Source organism: Heterocephalus glaber, unplaced genomic scaffold (genome assembly GCF_053883595.1).
Source record: "Heterocephalus glaber isolate CG9 unplaced genomic scaffold, H.glaber_assembly_v1.0 deba00000347, whole genome shotgun sequence".
Taxonomy (NCBI): domain Eukaryota; kingdom Metazoa; phylum Chordata; class Mammalia; order Rodentia; family Bathyergidae; genus Heterocephalus; species Heterocephalus glaber.
In genome coordinates, this window is record NW_028258143.1 from 40,492,561 (window position 1) to 40,505,174 (window position 12,614).

General features: G+C 37.4%; 1 protein-coding gene across 8 annotated transcripts in view; it reads right to left on the bottom strand.

The window, feature by feature from the left end:
* The window catches only part of Rbms1 (RNA binding motif single stranded interacting protein 1), a 217,164-nt gene that overhangs the window by 89,934 nt on the left and 114,616 nt on the right, over window positions 1-12,614 (bottom strand). For all 8 annotated transcript variants that reach the window (XM_004835883.4, XM_004835881.4, XM_004835882.4 and 5 more), the window contains one exon: window positions 684-859. In XM_004835883.4, coding sequence (XP_004835940.1) covers window positions 684-859 — 176 coding nt within the window. The remainder of the gene's footprint in view (window positions 1-683; window positions 860-12,614) is intronic.

The following is a 12,614-nucleotide window of genomic DNA, read 5'->3' on the forward strand; positions in this document are numbered from 1 at the left end:
ACATTTTGACTAAACTGAGTTAATGTAATTGCAGTAAAGTACTACATTTATATTCTATTCATCAACAACATTAGTATATAACACAAATTTACTTTGGAACTTTATGTACATGTACATTTTTCTTCATAAGCTGCAGGAAATGGCAGTTCTTATTCTCAAGGGGATGAAGGTGAACCAGCCAGACCATAAACTATGGTGCTCAAACTACAGGTGCTCATAAAGTGGACTGATACTGTCCCAGCAGGAATGAAGAGCTTTCTACACATTTATGATGAGGTTAGATGGTTAGCTATCTTTCTAACAAATAATTACAACTACACCTTCTATACAGGACAGACTGGCCCCTAGAGTTATGTGCATTAAAAATGAACACTCCTAAAAAGGAGCTACCCACGCCTTTTTTAAAAATTCATATTTTACCTCTCATAGGCAAATAAAGTTAAGTTCTATTAAGGAAATGCTCTAATTTATAATGCTGACTGTTATATAGGCATTCTCCTAATGTTGATGGTGACTAGACAAGGGTCCAACAACTTAAAACTTGGGAATTCATTTCACTGTTGTGATACTGAGGATCCATAAATTTGTCTTATGAACTTCTCCTATAATGCACAATTTATGCAACTGATAATATGATCAGGAAAATATTTAGCAGCCAAAACTACACAAGTAACTATACTTACGGTTGACAGAGCTTCACCAGGTCCTGGTCAGTGGTGTTAGGGGGCAGGCCTCGGATGTAGAGGTTTGTTTTGCTTAGCTGATCCCATCCTGAGTTGCTACTGCTGCTACTGTTGTTATTACTGCTGGTGGTGCTGGGACTAGGAGGGGCCATGGGGTGCACTGGGACCAGAGACTGCTGCAAAACAAAGATCAGGAGTGTCAGGTCACTAGAGGGAAGGGATGAAGCACCATTTAGAGGCTTCATAAGCTCCAAGATAAAAAGAAGTTACCAAGGACTAAATATAGATTATCTTCTGCTGCTTTCACATATAAATTTTAATTTACACCTTCAACACAATCTATTCTTTCTTCTAAAAAAAAAAATCCCTGCTCTTCAACATGAAATAATAGGATTTTATTCTCTATGTGTACCAATTGTTGTGGCATATACCTATAATTCCAGCACTCTGGGAAGGTAAGGCCAGGAGGATGGCATATTGGAGCTAGCCAGGGTCACTTAGTGACTTACCTAGACCCTGTCTCAAAATATAAAATGGAAAGGGCCAGGATGTAACTCCAGTATGAAGACCCTGGGTTCAATCCCTAGTACTGCCCAAACAAACAACAAAAACCCTCTATTGTATCTTAATGTGACTTCATTTATGTAAAATTAACTTATTCACACATTTTTAATAATACATCTCTGAGATTCAAAATTAATTTGCATAATGCCACATGATAATATCTTAATATGCAGTAATTTAGAAATCACTAGACTTTTGAAAAGGCTTTCAAATTCTGAAGAACATTTGATGAAAAGCTGTTGATCATTTTATTAAGAAGACTTTAAAAATTACTCTTCAAGTATAAGAAAGTTAGTTTACTCTACATCATCAAATAAAGAGGACTTCACCTAGTACTACAGGCACATGGCTTCACTGAGCATCTGGATAAGATTCACAGGTGCACCACCTTTCTCTTTGGCAAACCTTGAGAAACTTAACCTGGGTGAGAATAGTGTAGTAGTTGGAAATCTTCCCAGGCTATACAGCAAGCATCTCAACTCTTCTAAAGTCTACAACGAAGGGTTTGGTGTGGTTTTACCAACCGGAGGCCCCTAGGAAGAATGACTGAGGGTGGACTCACACCAGATAATTCTCTGTGAACCAATGGAAGGAAACCGCAGTTCTCTGACCCTAAGCCACACACATAACTTTTAAGGAAGTTAAGTGGCTTAGTTTGAGATGGAAGAGAGCACAACCTGAGATAGCCTCACAGCAAACACAGCAATTTTACATTAAGAGAGGAAATTTTTCATCTCATATCTTCTACATAGTAAATACACTAACCCAATGATACCACCCCATTTAAGTTTGAATATATAAAATGAAGTCACCAGAGATTCTACAAAAATATCAATTCCTACAACTTGACTTTTACAACCACACACAAGAAAATGAGGTAAGGCTGGGAGTGTGTAGCTCAGTGGTAAAGCCCTTGCTTAATATATGCAAGGCCCTGAGTTAGATCGCAGGCACCTCAAAATAAAAGAAAAAGAAAAAGAAAGATTACCTTTGACACCAGGGATAGGACTTGGAGAAGAAGTCTGAAAGAGCTGTGGGTCAGGTCCATCCCCACCTCCTACTGGGATTGCATTGACATAAAACAAACACACTACTGGATATCTGAAAACTGCATTCCAAGTCTGCCTCCACTCTAATTCTGCTTTGACAAAGGAAGAAAGGAGAGTACAGGGCATTGACTTGTGTGGTTGAAAGAAACACTGTGCATACGACTTATTGGGGATTTGTAAACGAAAGAAGTAGATTTTATGTATTTATTTTCGATATTAGAAATATACTCATAGTTTACATTTCTGAATTCACACAGCTGATTTAATATATGTTTGACCAACATTCACATGAACCAGAGTAGTATCTCTGCACTGTGGAAAGGGGTTACACAGCCTTTGTCTGGCTGCTGGCCGCTGGGAGGCCCTACTGGGAAATGAAATCTCCCAGAGTTCTGGCCCCTGGTAGGATAATGGGGTTATTGGACAGAACCAAGAAGAACCTCCTGTTTCTGAATTCTACATATAACAAAGTTCAAATTTAAATTTTATCCAAATATCAATTCTTTCTCAGAGCTAGCTGAAGAAAGACAATGATACCTGGACTACAGAAACACTGAAGTGTTAAGGGATGTCAATTTTTTAGTTTTTAGTATATATAAATTTCCATCAAATATTAACTTTTAAGAACTTCTTAAATCTAAAATGTAAGATATGATAAGAACTTTACGCATGTTTAAAGAAATTCAGACATAATAAAGATGTTTACTCCTAAATATTCAGAATGGGTCAATAGTTTTAATAGTATGAGTAATAATCACTGCAACTGCCTGTTTACTATGTGTCACTGTGTGTTGAATGCTTTATATGTATTGCCTTACTAAATCCAATGAGACACGTACAGCATTGTTCTCCCATTTTGCAGATTAGGAAGCTGAGTCTCAGGAAAGGAAGAGTAATGCAAAGTCATATATTAAATAGTTGGCAGGGCTGGAATTTAAATGCACATCTGCTAGATAACAAGACCAGAGTCTTCTAACAGTACCCTAAATGTTACTCCAAAATACCTCTTTTATCCTAAACATCCTAATTGCACCCTCCCATTTTCTATGGCCATCTTTCTTGCCAAAACAGTAACAAAACGGTACCTCTGAGTTAAATTAATAAGCACACAGTAAACTAGTGCTTTAAATAACAAAATGATGCTGGGTGTGGTAACCACACCTGTAATCTCAACACTGGTAGGCTCACTTAGGAGGATGAAAATTCTGAGCCAAGCCTGGGCTACTTAGAGAGACCCTGTCTCAAAATTAAAATTACAAAAAGGGGAGGGGAATACCGAGGGAGCTCAGTACCAAGGTCCTAGATTCAATCCCCAGTACAGCAAAACCAAACCAAACCAAACCAAACCAAACCAAACCAAACCAAGGTTAGTTTTAAAAAAGAAAAACATTACATTTACACTTTATAAATGTTTTCATTAAAGAATTGACCTGAGGGGCCAGAAGTATAGCTCAATGGTAGAGCAGAAGCTTAGCATGTGATAAAGTCATACACAAAGAGAAGAATGGATTAATAAATTAGTTAATTTTGACAGCCACTATGGAAAACAGCATTGAGAGTTTAACAAAAACATTAGAAATAGGACTACCATATGTCCCAGCTATCCCACTACTAGGTATATATTCAAAGAAAATGAAATCTGTATGTTAAAGATACCCACACTCCCATCTTCATTGCAGTATTATTCACAATAGGGAAGAAATGAAGAAATGGAAACAGAGTATCCATCAACACTGAATGGATGAAGAAAATGTGGTTTACATAATGGAATATAATTCAGCTATATAAAATGTTATGGTTTGTGTTTAGATGTCCCCCCAAAAGCCTCATGAAGATAAGGTGGGACTTTCTTTTTCAGAGGTTGTTGAATTTAGAATGTGTGATGCTGGGGTTAAGGGCATATGATTACTAAACCACTACATGTGAGTGATTAGTTTGGTACTGCCCTAATCCTGGTAATCTGAATAAGATAAAAGGGGCACAAAGAGCTGTTAAATTCCCTTGTTACCTTTGCTATCTTGTGCACCCCATGCTTTCTCCTTTACAATGCTTGTTTGTCATCCCTGTCTTGGAGCCAGCTAACTGGATGAAACCTCTATGAACTGAAAGCCAAATAAACCCCTTCCACTTTTAACTTTGGGTGTTGGGTATTTTGTCTCAGCAACAAGAGAAAAGTAACTAACATACAAGGGTGAAACCCTGTCATCTGGCACAAGGATGGAACTGGAGATCCTCATATTAAGTCAAATAAGCCAGAAACAGAAAGAGAAGTACCACCTGAGCTCACTCATACATGGAACTAAAAAAGTTGATTTCATAAAAGTTGAGAGTACAAGGGTGGTTACCAGAGATTGGGGAGGATAGGAGAGATGGGAAAGGTTCATCAAAGGGTAATAAAATTACAGTTCACAGGAGCAAGAGGTTCTGGTGTGCTACTGTAGAACAGGGTAGCTATAGATAACAATAATGAACTTGTGCAGTTCAAAAAGCTAAAAGAAAGGATTTTTAAAGTTTTCCATATAAAGAAATGATAAATGTTTGAAGAGATAAATACATTTTTACCTGATTTAAACATGAAAAAATGTATACGTGTATTGAAACATCAAGTTACTCATTAATATGTATAATGTTTATGGCTTTAGGTTATTAAAAATAAATTTAATAAACATAAATAATTGGTCTGTTTGAGAATAAAAATTATAAAGAATAAATTCTGCACACAACTCTTGAAAGTTACAGCCTAATATAAGCTAAACATCAGTGTCAGTGGAAGGCTTGACTTAAACCAGTGAAGAGTTAAACCCTCCTACACTGAAATGCAAATACTGACAAGTCTATTAACTACAACTTGAGAATTTGATAAATTTAAAGCAATTATATTTTGTAGTTAAACTATGTGTTTGGAAAGCACAAATGGTAAACAAAATTTTTAAAAAGGAAGGAAAAAAGGAGGGAGAGAAGTACTACACGTAAAGAATGATTTTTACCAAACTCCATTTTCATCACTGGTTGACCTTTCAAATTCTGCTCTCAAAACCCCTAAACTGCCTTGGAATTTGAAAAGACTTCCTCTGGACAAAGCTTGCAGCTAGTTTAAACACATTCAATCTAATTAGGGAAACCAGTGGCTAGATGACCACAGTTAAGCACCCATTCATCCCAGCAAAAGATCATAGGAGTCTATCTTGGCCTTCTCCAGCCTACTTTCTCTGGTTTAGGTAATCAGGCTACATTCTTCATTTCTCTATGGGGAGGGAAAACAAGTTAATTCAGTTTTCTTGATAACATTTATCTAGGCTAATCCACATGCCAGATTTGATAGAAAATAGTCAATGATGAATAAATTTGGTGACTGTATTAGGAGACCCCTGCTAATGAGTGTATGACACTGCATGAGTGTATGACACCAGGAAGAACAGTGCTGATCAGCATTCACCAGGAAGTCCTTTGTGGGGAGCACTCGGTGAGCACTTCCTATATGGCAGTAGTCAGGGAGGAAGGACTTCCTGTGTGGACAGCACTCAGAGATCACTTCCTGTGTGGGCAGGACTGATATCTCCACCTTGCCAGGAAGACCAACAAGGGCTCCCACACTAAAAGACAGGATCAACAGGGACACAGCAACTACACATGTGATTCTATTTCCCTCTCCATCACATACCCTCCCCACCCAGCACCACATAGTTTCTTCTGTATAAATGCAAGCCTAAAAGTCCTTTCCTGAAGAAGCACAATTAACCACAAGTAAACTAAAACAAATTAGTAATCATGTACTATATGGTAGATTTTTATTCAGTGAAGGCAATTTAAAAATGAAAACTTGTTGTTTTAAATGCTATTGTGTCATTTTCCTTCCTATTACTAATAAGATAAAGAATGGTGCTCCAGGGCCAGGGATTTAGCTCAGTGGCTCTGCCTGCCTCGAAAGCACAAGGTCCTAAGTTCGATCCCCGGTATCAAAAAATAAAAATAAAAAATGATACAAGAATAGTGCTCTGATCAATCTTAAACTGAAGCTATCCTCCACTTCCCCTTACTTATCAACTTCCTAAAGAATTGTAGTACATTTTAAATGCAAAGAAAATCTAGGATTTGCTTTTTAATTTCCCTCAAGCCTTCTTTAAGGCTATAGTTTTGATTATAATTAAGGTTATAATAGGTTAAGGTTATAATTTGCACCCCTGAGGTCCCTACACACTCAAGCACCACCACAGTCTGAAAAAGGAGCGAAGTGTAACACATCAACTATTTTCCTACTCAGAAGGAAAATATCACTACAGTTGCTCTTGAGAGCAGAGAGAACTTATGGAACATTATCATTTCCACGAAGAAAAAGTATGATATCAAGCCTGGAGTGTACTGAGTACTATATCAAGACCTTGTACACCATACTAATTTCTATATACACTGGTTTAATCTCTCTAGCTTTCAAGATACAAAGGAAATTTAATAATTTAAGGAAATTATCAAACAAGGAGGGGGAGAGAAACTCAAATAGCCAATTTCATTACAGTTAGGATATTTTCTTTGTTTCCTTTCACAAGGGCTAAGAATGGTGGCTGGAGAAAGGATGTTCTAGAGTAGGAAACTGGAAAAACAAAACTGAGAAACCCAGGATGAATTCACGAAAGCTGACAAACTGAACTGGAAGCAGGTAGGGAGCAGATGCACTTCTAGGTAAGGGAATGAATGTCTAAGGTCAAGGGGTCAAAAGCATCTAATTTGATGAAGACTGATATCACCTCTTACACATACTGTGTCTCACCGATTTGCACTGTGGGAGTGAGGGAAATAATATCATTTGATACGAGGATATTAAAGCTAAAAATCACAGAGCAAATTAATTAAAGTGTTTCTCATACTTTCACTGTCTCTCCTTTAGAAACAAACTAAGCCTCTCAAGATCATGAAACTAAGTACAGTAAGAGATTACATATTTTTGTGGGATTATATCTGCCCCTAAGAAAAGGGGGTTAATGTTATATTAGCTATTCAAATAAAATCTAAAAATAAAAGTATCAAATGAGATCCACAATGAATTCTCCAAGATACCTATCAAAGCTGATCCTTGTGTGTAAAACTATAATCTCTATCAAAACTGATCCTTCCTTGTATGGAAAACTATAATCTCAGCATACAAATTTCTTCATCTAAATTTATAAATAAAGCACCATTTTCTTAGGCATCAAATAAAAGAAATAAATTTAAGACTTGCATTATTTAACACAACATGACTGAATTCATGGAGACATGTTACAGATATAAAAAGCAAGTTAAAAGGAAAATCAGCTACAGCGGTGTACACCTATAATCCCAACACTTGGAAGGTTGAGACAAAAGGATCACAGCTTTTAAGAGAGACCCTGGCTCAAGACAAAAAATAAAAAAGAACATGGATATAGCTCAGTGCAAATTCCTTGGGTTCAATTTCCAGTACAAAAAATAAAACAAAACAAAAATGAGGGGGGTCCTCAGGAATCAAAACAGCTTGGACAAATTCTTTGCGATGGAGGTAGTATTTGTGAAGGGGCTAAGAACAGCAAGTAAGTATTGATAATTCATGGCAGGAAACATTAAATATAATGTGTGATTTTTAAGGTAAAAGTCTCCTTCCAGATTCCACCAAGAAACTAGATTCCTTACCTACCATTTAAATGCATTTTAAAGGCAGCTCTGTGCTCCTGCACGCAAACAACCCAAAAGTTCTAATCCTTCCAGTGGTTCTTCCAAGAACCCCAGTAACTCACCAAGATGCCTACTGAGAACTCCAGGCCAGGAAGTACAGCAGGGATCTTTTGCTATTTGTTTTTTATAGTTTTTGTAACACTATTTATAAATTATTATTATTGTTGTTGTTGTTGTTGGTACGGAGGATCGAACTCGGGTCCTAGTGCTTGTGCAGCAGGCAGCGAAACCACTGAGCTAAATCCCCAGCCCCATTTATGAATTATTGAGGATGTGTGTGTGTGTGAAATAGTTAGAGAGAAACATGAAGATAACAGATCAAAGACATTAAACTTAAGTTATTCACCAGAAAAACAGGAAAGCTGAGAAAGAGAAAGGCTTAAGGTAAATGGGTTTCAAAACTTCCTTGCCAAGGAACAAATTCCTTAGGGAGGAAAAGCTTTTAACAGTGGGCGCCTAGCCTTACGTACCCTTAATTGCATCACTTACACAATGGTTGGTACAGTTTCTAAAATTAGTAAGAGTTCAACCAAGGGAAGACCAGGGAGGAGAGGGATGACAGGGCAAGGCACAGAAAGGTTGAGGAGGTCTTCATAGAGGAGGGTGGATGGCTGACTGAGCTGAATATTAATGTCATGGCATTAAGAATGAAAGGAATGGCAAATCTGAAAGGAGGGTGAGAGTGAAGTGGAGGACCAGGCAAGACGCAGACAGGAAGGATTACTCTTCATGAAGCCAGTGAAATGCCTGACCTGCCTGTTCAGAGGAAGCTCTGAAAAGTTCATGTTTGGGGAATGGAGACAGTAGAAGAGCAGAAAGAAGAACCTAGAAAGCAAATATGAACATGAATGTGATGAGAAGGGTCACTACAGAGTTTCATAGGAAGAAAAAAGAATTTAAAGAAAATAAATGTGGCTGGGGGTGTAGCTCAGTGGTAGAATGGTTGTATAGCATGCTCAAGGGCCAGGCTGGATCCCCAGCAATTAATCAGTGAATCAATCGATCGGTAGGAAAGCAGGTAGTAGATAGATAAATATGATAAAATAAGATAACTTATGGGAAACATAAAACTAAGAAAATTCTCCTTTTCCTTTTACAAAAAGAAATATTATTGTATAGGAAAATCAGAATGCCCAGAATCAAGTTCTGTCTTGGCCAGGAAATGGAATGAAAGTCATCTCTGGACAGCCTGGTTTCTCATGTGAAATGAGCAATGGAGAGCAGATGATTTCTAAGCCTCCTTCCAGCTCTAAAATTAGATCCCGGACAATGCTCATTGTCTCGATAATGTTTCTTGCCTAGATAATGTTTCTTGCCTAGATAATGCTTCTTGCTGACCCCAGCTAAGGTACATTGAGATGGGGCCCAGCCAGCCCTTGGGTACTCTGACCTGTCTGCCAAACAACCAGAGAAATGCAGCAAGAGACTAAGCCAGTAGACGCAGAAGTGAGTTCTGTTAACATCCAGCAGTTTAAGACCAACAGAAATGACACCACAAACTGTTTTCCTACAACCCCTGGGTCAGCACCAACCCTCTACTTGGTCACAGATGATTCTCTATGAATACTCTAAATGCATAAGGCATTCTAATTACATAAGGAACTCTAAATTACAACTAAAGCTAAAGGCACAAATGTACAACAAAAAAGCATGAAGTTCAGAGCTCTGGAAACTGAAATATCATTAAAGTGAAAACAAAATTATAAATAATGCTGTCTTAATAACTTAGATCTATTGAGACTTTATGTTAGCAGCCTGTGAACTTTGTGTCTCAACCTGTAACGAGTACAAAAAGTCAGACTTCATTCTGTTCACTCTTTTATACATAAAGGATTGTGTAATAGTTTCAAAACCACCTTAAAGGAATACTCAGGGCAATAAGCAAATTACATCCCAAACAACCAGCTGTTAGAACCCAGTAAACATAAAATCCTGCCCAACTCCAGGTGTGAAATTAATTATGCCTCCGAATTCTGAACACATTATTCAGAGGCCCAAGTGAGGGATTTCCAGATCCACACCAGTTTTATTCCTCAACACAGAGCCTTGTGAAGGAGACAAGAGAAACCCTTCCTTTTCTTTTACCCAAGATAAACTGAAAAAAAGGGAAGAATTCCAGAGGGAAGTGAAACACTGCTTCTACCATGACAGCTTGGAACACCTCTGCAATGTTCTGAATTTCCTGCCTCCTCCCAGTGGAGTTAGGATTCCAGGGCTCCCAACTTCCTCCCAGTTGTTACAGTACAGCTTGTGCATTTGGTTGATCTTTCTTGTAAGTGAAGAATTATTGCTGACATTGCAAAGTTCTCAGGGTGGAAATCACCTATTCCAAAGCATACTTTCTCCACAATTAAGAATACTTATGGAAAGTACTACAAAGTGATTAAGCCTTAAATTAGAAAAATGGAGTAAGCTACAAAAAAAAAATTATGTCACTTCACAAATTAGTACCTAGAGAAAAAACTGTTATCCGAACTTTCAGGAATTGAACTAGTAGCATTTGAAATCTCACAATCACCATCATCACCATCCATGAAATCACATCTGACAGTACTATAATTTATATAGAAAGCAAAATATCAACAAGAAAGTATTTTCACAGTACAACTCAAAATTAATGTTTGTATTTGTTTCTTTCTCATGGTATAATCCAGAAGTTTTCATCTATGATACAACTTTCAAAATTACAGATAGTGAATAATAGTAGCATATGGTACTTTTTTTTTTACTGTTATTAGTGTATGTATTTCTATGTACATGTCTGTGTGTATACAGAAAGAAGGGAGTGGATGGTTGTTTTTGAGCTGTATTGCCTACAACACCGACCTTTTAGAAAACCTTTTCTGTATGAAATCAGCTTAGAAAATAACTTCTTGCCTGAGATTTCCACCCTGTACATATACGGGCACAGACATATAAAATTGAAAGAGAAGTTTGGTGAAACAGTACTTTCTTTTTTCATATGCAATATACCCTATTACATTTTCTAGTTTATTTCATTTAAAGAAGAAATGCTGACAATGACTTACACATTGATTTGAGACCCCTGCTAATATTGCTATCTGCAGGTTAAAAAGCAGTGGTCTGTGGCATGTATCAAGCTGATGTTAACATTACTTACACGCATTGTTTAAATGTAGATTTTGACTCAGCCCTCTGAGGTGGAGCATTTCTACCATGTTTTGGGCAATAGGAAATTCTGACTCTGCCGAACAAAGACCCAGAACCTTTGTGTGTTTGATGGTCAAGTGTGGGAACAGGGAACAGCCAGCACCTAGTTCCTACACTTGCATTTTTCCACTCTTTTCATTCATTACATTTATTTTCATGATGTATCTTTTATCTTTGCTATACATAATAAAACACATTCATTCACTGCCTGCTATTCCAGATTAACCTATTAGCTATGAGTACCTAAAATGGGTTTCATAAATCTCTGCCCTCTTAAATGCACAGAACAAGAAGACAACACCTACCACACTTAGGAGGAAAGTCATCCCTAAGTGGAAATTGGTTCTGGAGACTACACACTCAATGGCCAGTGAAGGGGAGCTGCTCACTGCTTCACTAACACCTGATGTAATGCTGCCAGTGAGTTTTCCACAACAAGAAAAGGAAAAGCAGGCCAGAGCCCCAACACTGCTGCCTGGACAGAGTGAAAAGAACAAAGACAGTTACGTTAGAATCTCAGAGTTAAGTGAACAGACAGCAGCAGAATCTAAGCTTCAGAGCACCCACATATTATCAAATCATTTCTTCTAAAGCAGAAAAAAAATGTAGAAAGTAGATAATAAAAGATCTGAAATTTCTGTTTCTTTATAAAGACAACTTGGGATCTATCATTCTCTCTCTCTTCTTTGATACAATCTCAAAACAGTATTCTCTGCCCAGTTTAAAAATGAGGGCACAGAGCAAAAGGACTGAATGAAGAGGAAGGCTGGATTCATTTACTTAAGATCAGAACCAGGCAATGATAACTTCTAGTACAGAAAACAATTTAGGAAGGAAAAGACAAGCTTCCTTTTCTGTGCTGTGTTCAGGAGGGCAGAGGTACTCACCCATCTGTTCATGGCAGAGGGTAATAGCAGCCGCTGGGCTCTCCCCAAGAGTCCAGTCGTTTTTTGCAGCTACATAAGAACTGTTCAAATTAAAATATCATCAAACTTTTAGAAGACTCCCACCACAAGCAAACTAAGAAAAGTCCAATCTGAAGAACTGTTTAATCCTGCCTGGATATGTTTTTAAAAGGTAATGTATAAATTATAACTATTAGGACCAGAATTTATCTATAAAATCTTGAATGGGCTATCTCACTCAGCTCTCTCCAGAAATACATACTGGACCTCTACCTGCGTTGCAGACTCTCACTGTATCTTTATTATCCTTACTGTAAACTTCAATCTTACTTTGTAATAACAGCTGATATGCAAATCCTTTAGACTTAGAAATAGATAGAACATTAGAAACAATTTTTTCCTGTAGTAGGTAGGTAGGTTTAACTGTTTATCCATTTTAGTTGGGCCTATATTATTTTATCTTTTAAGAAGAGTGATCTAAGCAGTCTTTAAAAAAGAGTGAAATAAGCAAAAGCCAAAGGGAAAAATATTTTAAACCATAACAGTTTATGGAAAAT